The 20,529-nt window shown below is 47.6% G+C and overlaps 1 protein-coding gene across 3 annotated transcripts in view; it reads left to right on the top strand.

The window, feature by feature from the left end:
* ZFAT (zinc finger and AT-hook domain containing) overlaps window positions 1–20,529 on the top strand; it is a 216,930-nt gene that overhangs the window by 123,891 nt on the left and 72,510 nt on the right. For all 3 annotated transcript variants that reach the window (XM_032415477.1, XM_032415478.1, XM_032415479.1), the window contains 3 exons: window positions 1,530–1,617; window positions 3,456–3,605; window positions 5,348–5,521. In XM_032415477.1, the coding sequence (XP_032271368.1) occupies window positions 1,530–1,617; window positions 3,456–3,605; window positions 5,348–5,521 (412 nt within the window). The remainder of the gene's footprint in view (window positions 1–1,529; window positions 1,618–3,455; window positions 3,606–5,347; window positions 5,522–20,529) is intronic.

Below are 20,529 nucleotides of genomic sequence, written 5' to 3'. Positions count from 1 at the left end.
CAGGTCAGCAGGGACTGTTAACATCCTCCGGAACACACACTGCCCGAAACCTTTACTTGAAGTCACGGGCCTGTGTTGCTTGTGGGCTCGTGCAATTTGTTAACATAGGTCACACTCTGCAGCTTGTTGTAGGTTTGTGGGTGTTTCTATGCTTGGTGAGCTTGCACTAATGCTGCTTCATTTGGTTGTCGTCCCTGTCGGGGACGGTAACGGTGGGCAGGAGCAAACTTGCACACAGAGCTCTGTGCTTTCTGCCCACCCCTCCCATCTGAAGCACCCATAGCGCAGGTGGAGGCCCGCTGCAGCCCTTCCCCTTCGTCTGCTCACCCCCTGAATTAGCCCCCAGGGCCCCCGACCCACCAAGTGGCATAAACAACGATGTTTATTGTCTCACAGTTCTGGAGGCCGGGATTCCAAGATGAAGGTGTCTGCACGGTTCCTTCCTCCTGAGGGCTGTGAGGGAGAGTCTGTTCTTCACCTCTCTTCTAGCTCCTGGTGTTTTGCCAGCAATCTCTGTTGTTCCTTGGCTTGCAGACTTGTCACCTGGATTTCTGCCTCCTTCTTCGCATGGCATCCCCTGTGTGCATGTCCATGTCCCAGTTTCCCTTTTTTTTTTTTTTTTTTTTTAACCAGGACACCAGTCATATTGGATTTGCCCCCCCCCCCCCGCCCCCCCCGCCATGACTTCATCTTAAGTATTGCATCTGCAATGACCCTGTTTCCAAATAAGGTCTCATTCTAAAGTACTGGGGGTTAGGACTTCAATATGAATTTTGCATGGGACACAGTTTAACCCATAACACCCACCCTTGGGGGGAAAGCTGGCATGTGAAATAGTCCTACAGTGAGCTGAAGGAAAAGGTGAGCAAAAGCTATAGCTTGATCATTCACAAGAGCCTTCCCCGTGGTGAGAATGTAGCATGGCAGTTAGTTGGATCAATGAAGCGAGGAGCAGTGTGGAATGAACCCCTTACCTGTGGCCTCAGTGGGACGCGGGCCTTGGGGGTTATGGGAGCAGCCTGGGGTGGGCATCGCGGGTTCAGATACTGGCTCTTCTTCTCAGACTTGGGCTCATCATCCTTGGCCTTGTTTCTTAATCTGTAATGTGAACATCATAATGCCTGTCAATTGAAAGTGGTTGTGAGTCTCAGTAAAATAACTTCTGTGAAACCCCCACACACCACGCAGAGAGCACTGGAGGACATGATACGCGTTGGGTCATGGAGCAGCGCTGGTCTGCGTGGTAGACCTCAAGGCCGAGCCCTGCTCTCCGCTGGCCTGGCCACCTCCAGCGGACCGTCAGCTGTAAGCCCCGTCCCTCCCTTCCGAAATGGAGCCGGTACCAGTCCCCAGCACTCCTGAGCTCTCCGGGCTGTGGGGCCAGGTGCAGGCGGCATGTCACGTGTTTGCAGAGGTGCACTGTGGAGGTGGTGGCGGTGGCCGCGGCGGTGGTGGTGGTGGTGGTGGTTTCTCCGTGGAGCCCTGGTTTAAATGAGACAACCCGTTGATTATGCTCTCTTTCTGTTAAGGACAAAAGGAGTTATTCTTGTCCAGTGTGTGAAAAGTCTTTTTCAGAAGACCGATTGATAAAGTCGCATATCAAGACCAACCATCCTGGTAAGGTTATGCATTTTGGAGAGGAGATTAATTTTATAGTGCTTATGTTTACTTTAAAACACAGCATTATGTATCAGCTGCACAAAATGGGAATAAAGGGGGATGAAAGGATGAGTGAATTCGAGGGACACGATTACATTTATTTAATGTTGGGGAGTTAATTCTTTCATTTTATCCTTTCATCTGGTCTTCTGTCTCCCCACACTCCCATCTCCCTCCTCCCTTTTAACGTTCACTTGGTATGCCTTTGGGTGGGTCACTCACAAGCAGGTCTGACCTTAGACACCACGCCCAGGGGGCCCATGAAGAGTTGGTTGCCCAGCATGGTGGTCTGTGAGTGGTGTGTGCTCCCAGGCTGAGGAGCCTTGCTGAGTTGGGAGTGACCGTCCCCTCGGGTCTCCCCACATTGGTCTCTTTGCCCACTCAGAGGTGTGAAGCATGAGCCACCTGGGCATTCATGCCTGTCACACCTCCGTTTCCCCCACCTGGGACACATTTCCTGTACTCTGCTAATTCCTGTTTATTCTCTGTGTTCTTCCTTGGAGTCCCATCCTTGGGGAGGATTTGGGGGCTCCCTGCCTGGGGAAGGGCCCCGCCCGTACCCCACCCATACCCTGCTCTCCCTGCACTGGCCTCTTGTGTTCAGGTCATTGGCACTTTCCTGTCCCCCTCTACCCCCTGCCCAGAGCCTTGGGGAAGGACTGCCATTGTTAAGGTCTAGCCTCAGGTCCCCAGCGTCACATTGGGCAGTCCCGAGAGCACTGTGTGTGGTATAAATGAGGAATGTGTAAGCAGTGCACCTTTCCCAGCGTCCATGTCCCTTTTGCGTCTGCTTTATTTTGTATCTGCTCCTGTGCTAGGGTACTGACTCGCTGATTATAAATGATACTGGAGAAAAGTAAAGAGATAACGGAGTTCACCAACACTCATGTTTTATCTGGGAACAGATGGAGCCTTAAGACCATCTGTGTGGGAGCATGCGGGTTATGGGATTCTCTCATGGCCTCCTTCTGCCGTGTCACCCTGGGTATGGTGTGAGCCGAGGGTGCTCGTTTAAACCGGCCACCCTTTCTCATGAACATATGTGAGGTGTGGTTTGTCTTTGGTCTAAACTTCAAATATATACTAAACGCAGGATAATATGAGGAACCCCCACGGGTCCGCAACAGCTCAGCTGCCACACTCCTGTGCATTTTGTCAGACTGTGCATTGTTTCGTGTATTGACTCTCCAGACTCTTTGTTCTAGAATATCTTAAAGTAGGTCCCGCACATATGTAATTTTCCCGTAAAAGAACTTTGGGATGCTGATTGTGGTGTTTTTGGAGCATAACCACTAGGTCACCCTTAAAACAGAATTAATGCTGATTCTTTATTACTGCCTAGTATTAGTTCATTTAAAATTTCCTCCGTCAACACAAAACTCTTTGAATCAAGACCCAGGCATTTTGCTTTTAGTTGTTACGTCACATGAGTTCCTTATATTCTGTGGTTCACCCCACCCCACTTTTGATCCCGTGACATCAGTTTCTTGGAGGGACTGGTCGCTTTTCCTGTAGGTGATTTCATGTCCTGCATTTGTCTGACGGTGCTTCCTGGTCTTGTTCCTCCATCCCTCACGTTTTATGCTCACGGATATTTAGATCTGAGCCTTGATTCAATTCTGGTTCAATTTTTAGGCAAAAGTCCTACTGCGTGACTGCGGGCGGGCACATCTCGATTGGCCACCTGAGCGCTGCTGGGACCGGCCAGGGCGTTGGGGCGCGGTCACGAGGTTCACGTACGTCTCGCGGGAGCCAGTCGTCTTTGGCGTCTGATGATCCGCCTGCTTTTCTTCTAGAGGTGTCCATGAGCACTATTTCCGAGGTTCTCGGGAGGAGAGTTCAGTTGAAAGGTCTGATTGGGAAGCGAGCCATGAAGTGCCCGTACTGTGATTTCTATTTCATGAAGAACGGCTCCGACCTTCAGCGTCATATTTGGGCTCACGAAGGTGAGTATTCTTCTTTCAAGGTAGAGCCCCCTTTTAGTTTTGTGCCTCCACGCTTCATGTGGGCGTACTTTAGGAGGAAGCCGTCTCGTTGTGTGCCTGGCAGTTAGGTGTCCTTCAGCTTCCTGAGAAATGTATCCATGAGCCAGCTAAGCTCGGTGATTTCAGTCCCTCCCTGTTCAGTTGCCATTGCAGTGACAGAGGTGTGCGGTTCAGAGCTTTCATTGGGATTGTAGTGAGCTAGATCACCATGACGTCTGCGCTGGCGTGGTAGGCGCTCAGCAGGTGTTGGGGTTACAAGTGAACGAAGGCGAAGAGGACGGCAGAGAGGCCTCTGGTCCGGCATCATGGAGGAAGAATTCAGAAGGCGGGAGAGTTGCGTGGAGATGAAGTGGAGGGAGGAAGATAAGCTGTGCTTTAGGGATGCTTGCCTGTGAAGAGAAGTGCGGGGAACACGCTCTAGGACTTCGGGTAGTTGGAGGTCAGGAGGTCGTTGGAGACGGCGGGCCACCAACTTTGCTTCCCGCTGTAAGGACACAGCGCTCCTGGGGATGAGGCTCAGAGCCAACACCCGGGGGAGCCCTTCTGGACATTTGCTGAGGTCCCGCCTGTGAGTTAGGGAGCTGGAGTGCTGCAGGCAGAGGGTTCCTGGAGAAAACGAAGGACGGAGTGTTTTCTGCAGGGAGGAGAGAAACACCTGTTCTCAGGCCTTGGGGAAAGCACCGTCAGGAAGGGAGAGGTGAACAGTTCAGTAAATGGTGGAGTAGGGATCCAGACGAGGCGGAAGGAGCAGAGCTCAAAGCCAAGGTTGGGAGGCCCTGTTTGTTTACCCGGACACATGCACCTGCCCTCTGTGCCCTGGGCATACCCCACAGCCTCGGTGAAGCCTCGATTTCCTTAGCTGCAAAGTCTTGGATCCCGTAGACAAGGGCTGAAGATGCTGGGTGCGCAGGGTGTCAGGTCCTCCCGCGCTCAGTGTTGGGCACGTCATCCCTCTCCCTGTGCACGTTGCACTGGGTGTCACGGCCTTACTGCTTTACATCTCCCTCTGGATGGTGGCTGCAGGGGCCGTGGCTTCTCAGCTTCAGAGCCCCCTCAGTGTGTGCTCCAGAGTAGGTCCTCAGGAGGTGTTTGTCGAGTGAAGGGTGAGCAGCCAGGACGCCCCACAGTCCAAGCCTTTAGCCCAACAATAGCTTGTGTCCTAAGGCTTTGCTCAGTTTATGAAAATGTGCTTTCCCATCTGATCCTGGGGGCCTGATCCCATTGATTTCTGCACAGGCCCTTGTTTACTTTAATTTTGGTCAGTTTATCTCAGTTCAGTTGAATATAATGAACGTGTGCTGCAGAAACTGCTTGGGGGTCTGTGCCCGCGAGGAGTTCCCGGACCGTGAGGAGAGGCCGGTGCGGACGACTCGCCATGCAGTATAGCAGTACGGCTAGCAGGGAGTTCAGGACTGGGACGCTGAGAGGGCACCGAGGGCACTGGCCTGGGCAAGCCAGAGAAGGCTGCACGGGGGAGGCCCTGGCAGAACCAGGAGGACAGGGCATGGCCGTCGGGAGGAACAGCATGGATGAGAGCATGGCAAGGCCCGTGTGCGGCGAGTCTAGGGGTAGGCACTGCTTTGTTCGACACGGATATGCACATATATCCTTCGGATGCACGCATATATGCACACCCATATAAATAGGTGGGTGTCTGTGTAATTTTATTTATTTATATATATATTCCCCCCCCTCCCCCATAGGTGTGAAACCCTTCAAATGTTCTTTGTGTGAGTATGCAACTCGCAGCAAGAGTAACCTCAAGGCTCATATGAATCGTCATAGCACTGAGAAAACCCACCTGTGTGACATGTGTGGCAAGAAATTCAAATCGAAAGGGACGTTGAAAAGTCACAAGCTCCTTCACACTGCTGACGGTAAGTAAATGACTCCATAGCATAGTGAGTTTTTTCCCCTCTTGAAAGTGGGGTGTGAAGCTGACATCCCAAGACCAGCAGAAACAGTAGATGTGTCTGCAGGCAAGAAAGACCTGGGTCTATTAGAATTTTGATTCTGAAAGAGAGCAGAAAGAACTCCCCTGCTTCCTCATTTGCCCCGTGCTCAGGACTGGAGCCCTGCCTGACCTCCCCCAGTGCTGGGTGGTGTGCATGCGTGCACATGCGTGTGTGCATGGGTGGGTGGGTGTGGAGGGGATGTGGCTTCAGGGAATAAGGCACCCTCAGGAGGCCTTGATCTGAAAGTTTCAATCCTCTTCAGCCCTCCGTCCTCACCTGAACCTGAGGACCTTGAGGGGCAGCCATGATCACACCTGACCCGATGTTTCCAAGTGGATGCTTATAATCCAAGCTACCTCAGGGGCTCAGTTTAAAATACAAACAATACTTGGGCAAATTTGACCTTAATGAAGTACACTTAAGTGGATTTCTAATTTCATTCATTCTTAAGAACTATTGATCGAGTTCTTACTATGTCCCAGCCATGCCTGGGGTATAGGGTCAGTAAGGAGCAGTTTCTGCCACTAAGGAGTGGTGCGGAGGAAGAGAAGCATGCAGGCCATGCTAAAGGTGGGTGCTGTGATAGAAGAGGGCTCAGCAGCTTGAGGAGAAGGATGTGAATCGCTGAGGGCAGGAGAGGTGGTGGGCAATGGTCACAGTGGCCAATAAAGTCTCCCTGAGAGGGGTAGGATGGAGAGAAGGAAAGCAGAATAGTTTTGGGAAGACAGGCAGCTAGGTATCCAAGATCTATAAAGAACTTCTCACTCGACACCCAAAAAACAAATAATCCAGTCAAGAAATGGGCAAAAGACATGAACAGACACTTCTCCAAAGAAGACATACAAATGGCCAACAGACACATGAAAAAATGCTCCACATCACTAGTCATCAGGGAAATACAAATCAAAGCCACAGTGAGATACCACCTTACACCAGTCAGAATGGCTAAAAGTAATAAGACAGGGAGGAACAAATGTTGGAGAGGATGCAGAGAAAGGGGAACCCTCTTACACTGTTGGTGGGAATGCAAGCTGGTGCAGCCACTCTGGAAAATAGTATGGAGGTTACTCAGGAAGTTAAAAATAGAGCTACCCTCTGATCCAGGAATTGCACTACTGGGTATTTACCCCAAAGATACAGATGTAGTGAAAAGAGGGGGCACATGCACCCCAATGTTCATACCAGCAATGTGCACAATAGCCAAACTGTGGAAGGAGCCGAGATGCCCTTCAACAGAGGAATGGATGAAGAAGATGTGGTACATATATACAATGGAATATTATTACTTAGCCATCAGAAAGGATGAACACCCACCATTTGCATCGACATGGATGGGACTAGAGGGGGTTATGCTAAGTGAAATAAGTCAAGCAGAGAAAGACAATTATCATTTGATTTCACGCATATGTAGAATATAAGGAATAGCACAGAGGATCATAGGGGAAGGGAGGAAAAACTGAATGGGAAGAAATCAGAGAGGGAGCCAAACCATGAGAGACTCTTCACTATGGGAAACAGAGGGTTGTGGAAATGGAGGTGGGGGGATGGGGTAACTGGGTGATGGGCATTAGGGAGGGCACGTGATGTAATGAGCACTGGGTGTTATACACAACTAGGTAATCATTGAACACTACATCAAAAACTAATGATGTACTATATGTTGGCTAATTGAATTTAAATAAAAAAAAGGAAGACAGGCAGCTAAACCATAAAAGGCCTTAAGCATTTTTTATTTTCCTTTAAAAACCCCAGTTGTGGCAAGGTCTTGTCAGTATTCTATGTAATGAGACAATAAACCCATATTTATAAATATATTGCTATTTTAGCACAATTATATACAAAAATTGGAGTTCACCATAAAAATCAAGAATGATTTCAACAGTTATTTTTGATTTTAGAACTTAGACGATGATATAGCCATTAGGTCATACCTTTATTTTAAGAATGTTTTAGGGAATCCATCCTGTTGTGTGTGCATCTGGGTGAGCTTGAGGGACTTACGGAGAGGCTGCATGCTTAGCCAGGCTTTGTTAGAACTAAAGATCCAGGGCTTGCCTAAGGCTGAACGAAGGCCAGAGCTATAACTATTCAGACCTAAGCAGTGTGCTGTAAATAAGAAAATCCATAAGCAAAATAATTAAAAATGCAGTGACAGTCAAGCAGTCTACCCTGAGTAATGAAAGCATTAAATCATGTAATTATTTATGAGTTCTGTTCCTCCACAAACAATAAGCCTTACTGATATTTCCTGACTTGGAAGCACGTGATTCACTGAAATCTCGAATAATACAGCGCCATTAATGAAAAGCAGCTGTCGTCAGCTCCAGGAGGTCTGGGGTGTCCACTGGGCTGTGGTGGTAGGGTCTGGGGGGGCACGCTTGGGGCCCGGCAGGGGCGCTGTGGCCTCATGCCTGGCTCAGGGGTCTGGGTCCTGGCCTGAAAGGATTCGAGGAGATGGGGTGTATGTCTAATCAGGGGCCCTGGACCGACCGCTGTTGGATTTGGAGGGGAGGGCCGGGGTCTGTAGTGACACACGCAGCCCTTCCCACCTGTCACTTGCTTCCCTGAGCCCTTCAGCAGGGAAGGGAACTTGGGTGGGCAACGATGGTCTGTCCTCAAAGCGGTAAGACAACCTTCCCAAAGAGGAAAGGCCTTGCAGGCATTATGAAATATTTTGTAACAAAACAGGAAATTTTTCTCTTATTTTTTTTTCTCTTAATTTTTCTCTTAATTTTTTTTTTTCCCTGACATTTTTGGGAGTTTGAGGTATTTGTAAAGTCATGTCTTGTTTCCAGACATTCACCAGTCTGGGAAGAAAGGCATCACGTGTTAGGTGCAGTGAGAACAGCACCAGAATGGGGGGGCCTGCTACCTTTTGCGCCCCCTTTCTGCCCCACATGGGCCTGAGTTTGGTGGGGCAGGATAAGGACACGAGACCTTGACACCTCCTGGGTCTCTCTCAGCCCCATGCTCTTTGATAAGGGGCAGGGTAGCTTCACCAGGTAGTCCCTTCTTCCCCCCCTTCCTGGTAAGGACTTCCCGTGGTTTCATGTTTTCTCGAAGGCCAGCTCGATACCTGGTGTGCCCGATCACAGGCCGGGTGTCCCAGCTCCAGGGATGATCTGCTCTGCAGCTGTAACCAAACTCTCGGCCCTCCTTTTTCTTTTCAGTTTTAAAAAGCTTGAAAAAAAAGCTTAGTTCCATCTCCTACCCACTTTTTTGGTAGCAGTCGTATTTTATTTTGATAATTCTTAAAAGCTTTTTGTTACGTATCTCAGTGGTTTGTCATATTATGCAAATATTTCCCTCTAACTTAATATTTGCTTTTTCATTTTATTTGCCACATCTTTTTATATGCAGAAGTGAAATAACCTTGCATATTTAAACTTATCAGTCTTATCCTTTGTTATTTTTTTTTTTCATGATTTCTCTGTGTTGAAAGGAACTTCCCTTATCTTAGGGGAAACTTCTTTTGTATTTTTTTCAGGTTTTACTTTTATGGTTTATAACATCTATTAAAATTAATATTCTTGAAATTTATTTTGGTATGTGGTATGTGGTAGGGATCTTTTTATTTTTTTTAAACAATTTTCAATTGACTCAACATATTTATAGAGAAATCGGTCCTTTTCATTTTATTTTGGAATGCCAGTCTCTCAAGATGCTGGGCATGTTCTGAGATTTTGGTCTGTTCAGTAATATCTGTTCTAGTACATTGTTTTATTAGGTGTTATTTTTATAACTAATTTGATTATGCACACATATGTTATTCCTTTTTTATTTTTTATGGACATCTCTTAGTTTTCTCACTGAGTTATTATTCCTTTGGATAAACTTTGAGACTGTTTTGTCAAGTCAAAAAAAATATCTTCCCCTCCACCAGAGGAGGACACCATCTCCCACCCCAGGGATGCCCTTGTGAGCTGTGTGACATCACATGTGCCTCGAGTTCCTCAGGGAAAAGTGCTGGTACTGGGGGCTTGGTTGCCTTGATGAGGCTGTGTTAGCCTCTAATCATAGAATTAGCTCTTTATTTGGAAGCAAACATTGCTTTAAAACCTGCGTGGAATGACTTGGGTTTTAGTGGATCTGTTGTATCGGTAATGATTCCACAGCTTGTCCCACAGAGAAGCTGTGTGGGGTAGGCAGAGCTACGGAGGCCTGAGTTTGGAGTCTTGCTTGCCAATGCCTCGTAGGGTGGCCTTGGTCAGGTCACTTTTCTGAACCTCAGTTTCCTTATCAGTGAAACGGGGATCCGTATGGCCCTGGGCCTGACGACGGGCTGGAGGATCAAATGACAGAAGGTGCCCCCCGCTCACCTGGGCTCCACCTGCCCTTCTGGCTGCTCCTTCTTGGTCTCCTTTTCTGGGGCCGCCTTAGCTGTGACCTCCTGCTCTCGGAAGTCCACACACTTCCACGCTCCTTCCCCGGGGCATCTCCCCAGTCTCCCCATGCTTACACACTAGTTACATGGAAGGCTTCGTAGTTTCTGCTCCAGCCCTGTCCTCTCCCCCAGGCTCACCCAGCCCTGCGGGGACCACTGCCCGCTCAGCATCTGCTCCTGCACGTCTAGAAGGCGCCTCAGACTTAGCCCGGGCAACACTCAGCTCCTCGTCTGTTCCAGACCTGCGCCTCCTGCAGGCCAGGGGTCACCAAACTCCGGGAAAAACATAGTAAATATTTGAGATTTTGAGTGCCACATATGCTTCCTGCCATATCGTCTTCTTTTTGATTTGTTTTGTTTTCTTCCCACAAACCTTGAAAAATGTAAAAGCCATTCTGAACTCCCAGCTGTTACAGAACCAGGCTGGATTTGGCCCGGGGGGGCCACAGTTGGCTGGCCCTTCCCATACCCGTGTCTGTCAGTGGCCGCTCCTTGGCGGTCGCTTGGGTCAGAAACCTCAGGTCATTCTTGACTGTCTCGTTCACACCCTGCCCACAGCTGGTTAGCTCCTTCTGTGTGTTCTCCCTTAGTTTTCCCTCCCCAGCACCCTCGAGGGGTGGCGTTTGTCCACACCGCCGCCACCTCGTGCCTCCTTTCTTGCTGAGCCACCTGATGTGCTCCCTGCTTCTGGCCTTGCCCCCCCACCGTCAGCTCCCAGACGCGGCCAGAGCGACGGCCCGGCTGAGCCTCCCTCTCACCCCTCTGTCTCCCCACTTCCCCCCGCTCTCCCCTGACTGTCCCCTCTCCAGATGCATCCATCTCATTCGTGTTCTCACATCTGCCAGGTCCATGCCCTTCTCTGACCCTAATGTGCATTATAATTTCCTTGTTCATGACTTTCCACTTGACTGTAAACTCCTCAAGCAGGGACTCTTGACCTACTACATTTGCTTTGTCTTGTATCCCTGGCGCCTAAAACAATGCCTGGCTTACAGTAGGTGCTCAATAAATGTTCATTGGTTGAATGAGTGAAAAAAATGTAAAGTGCCTTGCAGACAGCAGTTGGAATGTAGAAGCGCTCAAAAAGTACCAATTGCTTTCCCCATCTCATCTCTCACATAGTTGTATTACATCAAGTGCTTGTGAATTGGATGTTTTAAAATACGGCAGAGGAACTTACTATTAAATGAATCGTCTTGCTCTCAACTAAGTAAAAGGGAACTGAGTACCCACTCCTTTTACCTGCTTGCAAATCCATTTTTTTCACATTCATGGGCTCTTTACTTTGCCTCAGAAGGGAGAGGTCAGGATGGGCGGAGGTTTCAGCTAAAAAGGCTTGCCAGTCAATATGTACAAAGAGAGCCATTGACCTGTAAAGGGCCTGATTAAAACCCTTTGCATGTGTGCCAACAGTATGAAAGAATTTCATGCAAAAGTCATGCTGTAGCGCATTTTTCCCTTTTTGATTTTAAAGAGGGCCTCCGCACGTGTGGTGTAGAGGCTTTCCCAGGATTCCGCCGCCCCCAGCACATGGGGCAGGTGAAATGGTGCAGTGCCTTTCTGTTATGTAATCCTATGAGAATCCCCTAGTCCTGAAATAAAACACTCTTTGAAGCTCGATGCTAATTCCTTTGGGTCCCCCTCTGCCCCATCCAACCTTCCCTCATACACTTGAGTTAAGAAGTTTTCTGGTAAAATTTAAAAGAGGAATTCTCTGAGCTTCAAGCACTCTTGTGTGCATCATAATTAGACAAGTGGAGAGTCGAGTGTGGGACTTAGGTCTGAGTGGAGGAAGTACCATTTTTCCCCACACTCCTTCAATTTGTAATAAGAGATCCCATGGCTACACGTGGAAGTATTCTAGATGTAAGTGTGGAGTTATTTTTCTCCTTCCCCTACAAGCAGAGTCCTTGTAGGATAAAGTAGCCCCTTTACTTCTAAAAACATATACTCTAAACAATGGAAAATGGTATCCAAGCAACCAGCTGGTTGATCCTTCCAAGTTCATGTACTAGGCGTCAGTGAGACTGGTCTTTGCACAGCATCCTCATCCCTCTTACCCTTTGTCCAGCTCACCCTGGAGTCAAAGTGAAGGGACAGGGGTGGGCATGGACATGGTGGGTTTCTATTGGCTTACCTTTACCAGCAGGTGTCTGGGTGATGGGCAGCAGAGGGCGGGCTGATGTCCATGTCACTTTATGGGCGCACCCTGTCTGGGTCCACCTGAAGCTCTTCTCAGGTTTTTATAAACCGTAAGAATAACAGCCCATGGGATAAAATGAACCATGCAGCTTCCTGAACAGTTAGCTTAGACTGCTGTACAGATCTGACTGTTGAGGAAAGTTGGTGACCTAAAACCTCACCAGGGTAGAGGGGTCTCAGCAGCAGGTTGCAGATGCCTGGCCCAGCGTCTGTAACCTCAATCCAGGTGGGGTGCATGCCCTTTCCTGTTCTTTTCTCTGGCTTTTGGCCCCTGTCTGTTTCTTCCCATGCCTGATGCATTCCTCCTTGTATCAAAACTGGTGTGCTCATTACAGAGAACCATCAGTCTCTTAAGTCTGCCGTTGCCTGAAGTTCAGCCCTTAAAGCACAGAGGCTTCTTCAACTGTATTTTTACTGCCGTAGCTATTTCTGTCCTGATTTGCCATTGTACAAATCCCCGCAGATGTGAGAGCTGTGGAGATGGGCTCCGCCAACCGCCGGCTGCAACACGTGTTACGCTTCCTTTGGGGAGCTTTTCTTACCTTCAGCAGCACACCCCGGTGTGTCCGGCCACGTGGAGAGGCAGCAGGGCAGACCCAGATTGGAACTACTTCCTGCCTATGTGACCTTGAACCCGTGCTTCACCATCCCTGTTCGTTTCCCATGGCCGCTGTAACAAACGACCACACGTTTACTGGCTTAAATCAACACAGATTTATGTTGTGACAGCTCTGAAGATCAGAAATCCAAAATCAGGTTGTCAGCATGACTGCATTCCTCCTGGAGGCTCTGGGGGAGGATCTGTTTCTAGCCTTTCTAGCTTCTAGAGCCTGCCTTTGAGTCCTTTGGCTCATGAACCCCTGCCTCCATGTTCAAAGGCAGCAGCGAGGCCCTTCTAACCTGGCTGTGCCTCTGCTTCCATGATCACGTCTCCTCTGTGACCCTGACCCTTCTTTCTGTCTCCATAAGGACCCTTATGATTTCACCAAGCCCACCTGGGTAATAGAGGATAATCTATCTCAAGATCCTTAACCTGGTCACATCTGCAAAATCCCTTTTGCCACGGAAGGTAATAGGCTCTGGGGATTGGGACCTGGATATCTCTGGGGGGAGGGCATTACCTACCACAGTGGGGTTGTGGGAAGATTACTTGGGTTCATATTAAGTGAGAGGTGCCTGTTCCCTCTGTGGTCAGTGTTCTCATATTTTCAGCAACTGTGGACGCAGCATAAGGATGGATCTGCATCGTCTGTGTCATTTAGGAAAGATCCCATGTCTCTTCTCTCAGATATTCTCTCATTAGGAAGACACAGTGCAAGAGTTAATATTTAAAGAATATCAGTGTTGAAAAAGGTAAAGTCATTGTTCTGATAAATTTACTTATGCAAATATCACCTTTTGCAGTTAAGACTGGATCAACAGTCATAATAAGATATTTTCACCTTAATGCCTCTAGATATTAGTACTAGTAATAGTTCCGATTTATGCAAATTTCTTTAAGTATTTTAGTGCTCCTTCGAGTTTGAGGTACATAGGAAATTTGATTTTGGCAGGAGTGATTTAATTTAACAGGTTTTCAAACAAGGTGCCTTAAGTCAGAAGGAATGGTCCCTCACTGTCTTTCTTTGTGTGCTGATGGACTCCAAGTGCCAGAAGACAAAGGGCATGGTTTTATTTCACCGGATGGTTTGAGATTTTTCTACCATTCCACCTCTCCCTAGTTTTATATAGAACTCTATTTAAAGTAAGCAGCTGGAACCTTCCTCAGGGAAGCTCATCAAGCAGATAAGGGTGTAGTGAGACACAAAAGAAGCTGACAGGTGCTGTGCATTTTCTTTTTTTTTTTTAAATATGTTTTTCTAGTTTTATTGAGATGTAATTGACATAACATTGTATTAGTTGAAGGTGTACAACATAGTGATTTGGTAGAGTGTATGTATTGTGAAATGATCAACACAGGTTAGTTAACCTCCATCACATCACATTTTGGTTATGATTAAGTGTTTTTTAATTTTATTGAATATATTTGACATATAACATTGTGTAAATTTAAGGTGTACAGTATGTTGGTTTGCTACATGTTTATATTATATTGCCATTGTAGCAATATTTATCACATTGCATTATAGTACAATATTGTTATCCATTTTATTGTACATTAGCTCACTATGGCTTATTTACTACTCGTTGCAAGTTTGAGCCCTTCAACAACATCAGTTTTTATCCCCCCCATCCCCTAGTAACCACCGTTTTACTGTTTTTGTCAAGTTTGACATTTTTCCATTCCACAGAGAAGTAAAGACAGTACTTGCTTTCTTTATCTGACCTACCTCACTTAGCATAATGCCCTCAGGGTCCATTTATGTTGATGCAAATGGCAAGATAGCCTCCTTTCTCGGGGCTGAATAATATTCCGGTGGTTTATATATGCCACTTCTTCATTATCCATTCATCCGTTGATAGCATTGGCTAGTTTCCATGTCTTGACTATTGTGACTAATGCCGTAATGAACTTGGGAGTGCAGGTAGCTCTTCGAAATCCTGTTCCTTTGGGTATACCCAGTAGTGGAATTGCTAGGTAGTAAATAGTGGATGGTATGGGAGATCTATTTTTAATTTTTTGAGGAACCTCCGTATTGTTTTGCATCGTGGTTGCACCATTTTACATTCCCACCAGCAGAGCACCAGGGCATGTCCTCACTAGGATACCATGCGTTTTCTAAGGGCTGGTCACCAGGCTGGGGGCTGCATGTATCCTGGAGGGAGCCCCCCCAACAGCTGCCGGCAGGTGTGGGGTAAATGCTGTTCCCCTCTACTTGGGATAGCCTCCTGCTGGGGCACAGCATACACAGCAAGACAGCTGCTCGTTGGCTCTCCTGCCCTCCTCCTTGCACATTCATCCTTCCCTCCAAAGTAGAAAGAACTTCAAAAGGAAGGGCAGTCTTACATCCCTTGGGGTTGGGGGCACCTCTCTCTTCATTCGACTCAAGGCAGAGTCACAAGGACTTCTGTGCCTTCCTTCCCACTGCCTCCCTCCCTCCAAATCCTGCCCCCTCTATCCTAACATGGCAGGCTGAGTGAGACCTGAGTAAAGGGCACATCTCGGGATTGCTGGACACCAGACCCAGGGCTTTCCTTTCCTGTCTGGTGCTACTTGTGTTCAGGCAATGTCCTGTCACCAGGGCCAGCCAGTGCTCCATAGGTCAGAGGTCAGCTTTGGTCCATCAGCCAGTGAGCCGTGGAGCGTGGGCTGGAGAGCTCATGTTACCAGAGAAGCAGACTCCTGCCAAGGAGAACTGGAAGACGGAGGGATGGACAGACGTGGAGAGGACCTTCCCCCCACCACCCATCTTTGAAGGGGGGCTGTACAAGATCACACCTTTTGAGGGAACTGGGAGCTGGTGGTAAAATGTGGTGCTTCCAGAACGAGCCGCAGTGTCTGCGGTGCAAAATCTGCAGCCAGCCTGGCTCTCAGAAGGATGCCGAACTGAGAGTCACAGGGGCAGCTGATGCTGATGGTATCTTTTTCCTTCCCACCTGCAGCATTAGCCAAGGAATCCACCGGCTGTGCTGCGACCCTCAGACTTCCTCTTTGAACCGCCTGACACATCTTTTCTTTCTTGAACTCGTTCGGCGCCACTTCCTGAGCCCCTTCTGGGGAAGGTAGCCTGTTTTGTTCTCATGGTGGTGTTTTTTTTTTTTCCCTTATTTTTTTTTTAAAATTAAAGTATCATACACATGCAGAAATACACAGCCGACTGGGTTGTCACAAAGGCAGCTCACCCACGTCGCTACATCCCAGGATAAGACACAGGACGCTGCCATCCCTTCTGAAGTCCGCCTCACCCTCCCCACCAGCCGCCCCTTTGCTCCTCAGGGTCGCAGCTGCCCGGACCTGTAGCACTGTAACTTGATCTTGCCTGTCTTTGAACTTCATTTAAACCAATTCATATAATACGTGCTCTTTTGTGTCTGGCTTCTTCCCTTTAACATTATTTGTGAGGTTCATCTAGGTGGTTATGATTCTGACCTTTAACGTCTGGGCCTCTGGGTCAAATAAGAGTATCCTGTGTGACGGAGATCCTACATGCTGTGGCTCGTGGCCGGGAAGACTGTCCCTGCAGTTCACCTTCTTCACTATGGCAGTGTTTTTGTAGTCAGCTCGGAAGGCTTTCCTCAAGAGTGTTTCTCCAGAAAGTGGTAGGACTCTGCTCTCTTTTGTCCCCCTCACTGACAGGACTTGGCTCAGAATGACTTCTGACTGTTGGCAAAAGGTAAATCATGCCCCAGAAGATAAGAGATGACCACCTCTGAGATTACTCACCAAGTTAGGCCACTGTCTTGTCTTCGTGAAGAAGATGGGCACAGATGCCTGCTCAGAGGGAGCACTGCAAATCAATGTACAGCCAGGCAAGGCTGGGGCAACACTTTAAAAGGCCGTGAACTCTCTCCAATGTCAAGTTCAGGAACCACTGATGCCATTTTATAGCTCCATGTTTAAAGATCTGTCTTGTTAATTGTATTTCATAGGAGATGGGCTGAAACATCCCAGCTTTGCAGAGATGGATGCTAATTTATCCAAAATGCTATTGTGTTGCACAGAAAATGTTAAAACAAGAGTCACAAAGATCTAATCCCTTCCTAGAAGTGTGCCCACAATTCTGTCACCTAACATAAATTATCCTTTTAAAAATTCTTTTTCGGGGTGCCTGGGTGGCTCAGTCCATGAAGCGTCTGACTCTCGATCTCAGCTCAGGTCTTGAACTCAGGGTCATGAGTTCAAGCCCTGTATTGGGCTCCATGCTGGGCATGGAGCCTACTTAAAAAAAAAAAAAATCTTTTCAATCGTTATTCATGTTCATCTGGAGTGATTCCATAGTTGTAGTTAAAGCATAGATGTCATTCTTCTAGCCTTAAAATTAATGATTGTAATTGTTGTTTGTTGCTGCAGAGTCCATGAATATTACATTTAGGGGCTGTGTAACGTCTCACTAAGGTGGTGGGTGATCCACGAGCTGCATAACCAGTCCCTTATTTTTGGACAGTGTATTATTTTCTGCTTTCTCCTCATTAAAACTAACTCGCAAGGAGCCCTTTCTTGCATATGAATTTCTCCTTCCTTTGAATTAATGCCTTAGGACACATTTCCGGGAGCAGGATGGCTATTTTGCCTCGGTGGTTTTAATCACGGGTTACACAGCTAACTTGCTGCTTTCAAAAAATTGAGCCAGAAATACGGAAGCGTTCCAGCTTTGCTCTTTCACGTTTGGTGCCTCATATTATTAGAAATGGTCAGTTTCTTGGTTTAATGTGTGTCAGATCTTACCATGTTACTGTCATTCTTAGTTATTTGATAACTTACAATTGAACAGGTAAATTGAGGGTTAAATGGATGGACTGAGTTAATCTGCATAAAGCATTTATAACATTGGCTGGTTCATAGTGCTGTATGTAAGTGTTTGCTATCAGTGGACTTCTTTTGATGAATGAAATTAATTAATCCTCTCTTGAATTGTTTAAATCCTGTTTTTATAATCTATATTATACATATAAATGATATAAATAATAATTTATGCTTTCTGGGGTCTTGGTATCTTCTGCTCATGTGCTCACTGATTCATTCAACAGCTGTTTGTTAGGACTCTTCCGGTTGCACTTGACAGAAACTCATTTGAGGTTGCTGGAGCAGAAAAGGGGCCTTTCTTATAATGGTACCATGGGAGCTTCTAGAGACTCGAGGACTTCGTGTGTGTGTGTTTGGTTACTTCTTCCTCTTCATGTGGCTTGGTCTTCCTCGTCCTCCCATCTTAGTTTGACTGTCACTTCCTCACAGAGGCCTGTTTTCGTTCCATTTCCTCCTGTGGCGGCTGTTGGGAGAGAGGGAGTGTGGCTGGGCAGTCACCCTGTCGGGCTCTCCTATAACTCACCGCTAGCCCTGCGGCCAGTATGCGCTCCCTGCTAGACACGGGGACACGGGATGAGAGGTGTGCCGTCCCTGTCCCCAAAGTACCCACAGCCCAGCGAAGGTGCCAGACCCACCAGCCAGAGACGAATTGATGAGTCCCTTGGATACAACAGGGGACGATGCAAGAACAACAGAACAAAACCCAAAAGCTCCCACTGTCATGAAGCTAAATGATAAGATAAATCAATAAAATATGTGGCATAGTACAATTGAGGTATGAAAATATTTCATATTGAGAACCTTGAAATAGGAAAACGAAAATATGAATATGAGACAATTCAGTTTCAACACGAAAATGTTACAAGATGAGGAGTTCCGAAAATGAATCCCTAAAAGTGACTATAGTTATAAATGGGATGGTGGTGGGGGGATCTGGGAAGGGTGTCCCAGGCCCTGGGAATGGTAGGTACAGAGGTCTGGGGGTGGGGGATGTGCTCTGTCCTTGGAGTGGAGTGCGGGGGGCAGGGGCGTTGTTCCTGAGCTTAGAGAAGTAACAGCCCACCTTCGGGGGTCTTGCCAGCCATTGCAAGGGGTCACAGTGTGCTCCGGTGGAGAGAAGCCAGAGAGGTTGCTGGGGGCAAGGTGAGGAAGGCCTTTCGTAGACTCTTTGATACTATAATTACTTGTACTTTATCAGTTTTCCCTGTTCTGTTTGTATTTTTTCTGGTTAAGGTATATTATCTTAGGCTGGCTTAATTAGCCCCATCCCTGAATTGTCCCAGAGAATGCCAGGGAGGTCAAAGAGATAGGACTGGAGGGGCACCGCCACAGCTGTCCCGAGTGACCGTGGCGCGGAAGGGCCCCCTCCCGGGTCACCTGCGTGTGCCTTCAGCCTCATCCCTTCAGGGCTACTTTTCAGGTGCTTGCCGCCCACTGTCTGAGTCCATCCTTGGAGCATGCGGGGGTGACCTCCGCATGCTTTTAATGAAGCCTCTAAGTTGCAGAGAAGAGCGAGCCCAGGGTCACACAGAGTGAGCTGGACCGAGCCAGAAAGAACGCACTTCTGCTGCCAGCGGCTCTTTTGGGCGCCCCCGTCTAATGGGCCCCCATCCTGTGCGATGGCCTTTATGGTTCAGATACATCCACTGCTGTTACACATTCTCTGTTCCCTTTGGGGAACTGGTGTCCTACCCTTACTAGCTGAAGGATTGTTACGTGGCTCTGAACAGGGACTTGGGGTCCAATTCCAGGGGCTGCCACTGACCACTTCATAACCCGCCAGTTGCTCATATTCTTGATCCTAGTTCCTCATCCGTAAGGGGTTAGCAGTGCGTGCCTCCCCGGGCTTGGGGGTGCGTGGCTGAGGTCATGGACATCAAGTCAGAGTGCAGCTGCTGCTGGACAGTAGCTCAGTAGCTAGAGCTAGCCAGATATGTTGCGTGGAAAATGCATTCACTTTTTACCAAAACCGCCTTTTTCTTTGTAATCATTCCTTTCTTTTCCTGGGCTGTGGTGTGATCCAGATACAGACATTGGATGTGCATTGGCCAGCACTTGGAGGTCACTCTAGCCTCGGGTAAATGCTGTGTTTTCTGTCCACTCTCCCTGCAGTTCTCAGGAGTGTCTTGATAGAAATCAGCTGATAGTCTCAAAGCATTGCTCTTCAGGATGAGTCATGGTTCTCCATTGCATTATTTTAATTAGGCAGCTAAAGATTATGTCAAGTGCTCTCCCAGGCCTGTTTGATGGGGGCTGTCAGGTTGCTGAAACATTTGTAGTATTTATTGCAGGGACTCTGAGGCTTTTGCCGGGGGGCTGGGGGGGTGCTTTTAGGAACTATGTTCTTTTTTTGTCTCTCGCAGAGCCCTGGGAGTAAATCCATAAAAGGCTGACTCTTGATCTCAACTGAGGTGATTCTGTTTATCCATTTCAGAGTAACTTTTTAGCACTTCATCTTTTACTCATTGAGCGATGCGTATTGGTAATGAGTAAAAATATTTATCAGTTTGGAGAGTGGCTCTATCAGCCTTCCTGCCCCTACTAAGGCAGTGGGGAACCCAGCACCATTTTGCTCAGGCTGCCTGGCACAGTGAGGATGCATTTGTGTGAGTCGGAATCAGTGGAGAAGTGTGGGGGGCTGAGGTTATCTCCAAGACATGTAGAAATGTGTGGCCCTGTGTTTGAAAAAAGATGATACTATATTTAAGAACAAATATTCCTTGGTTTCTAATTATGATGTGTCTGCCTTACACCTGAAAAAGTTTTCCCCACGCTTCGGACTTGCAGAATTAGTAGAATCTAGAATTTGGGGTTTGTTCATCTACAATGATAGTGTAATTGTATTAATATATTTATACTATTATTTCCCTTTTGCTGTTACTGTTGAAAGTGTTATTCATGTAAGATATGCAGAATTTCCTCTGTTCCTTTCCCAGTTCA

Source organism: Phoca vitulina, unplaced genomic scaffold, assembly GCF_004348235.1.
Source record: "Phoca vitulina isolate PV1807 unplaced genomic scaffold, GSC_HSeal_1.0 scaffold18, whole genome shotgun sequence".
Taxonomy (NCBI): Eukaryota; Metazoa; Chordata; class Mammalia; order Carnivora; family Phocidae; genus Phoca; species Phoca vitulina.
The sequence above is the reverse complement of the archived record's forward strand: the minus strand, read 5'-3'. Positions and strand labels throughout refer to the sequence as shown.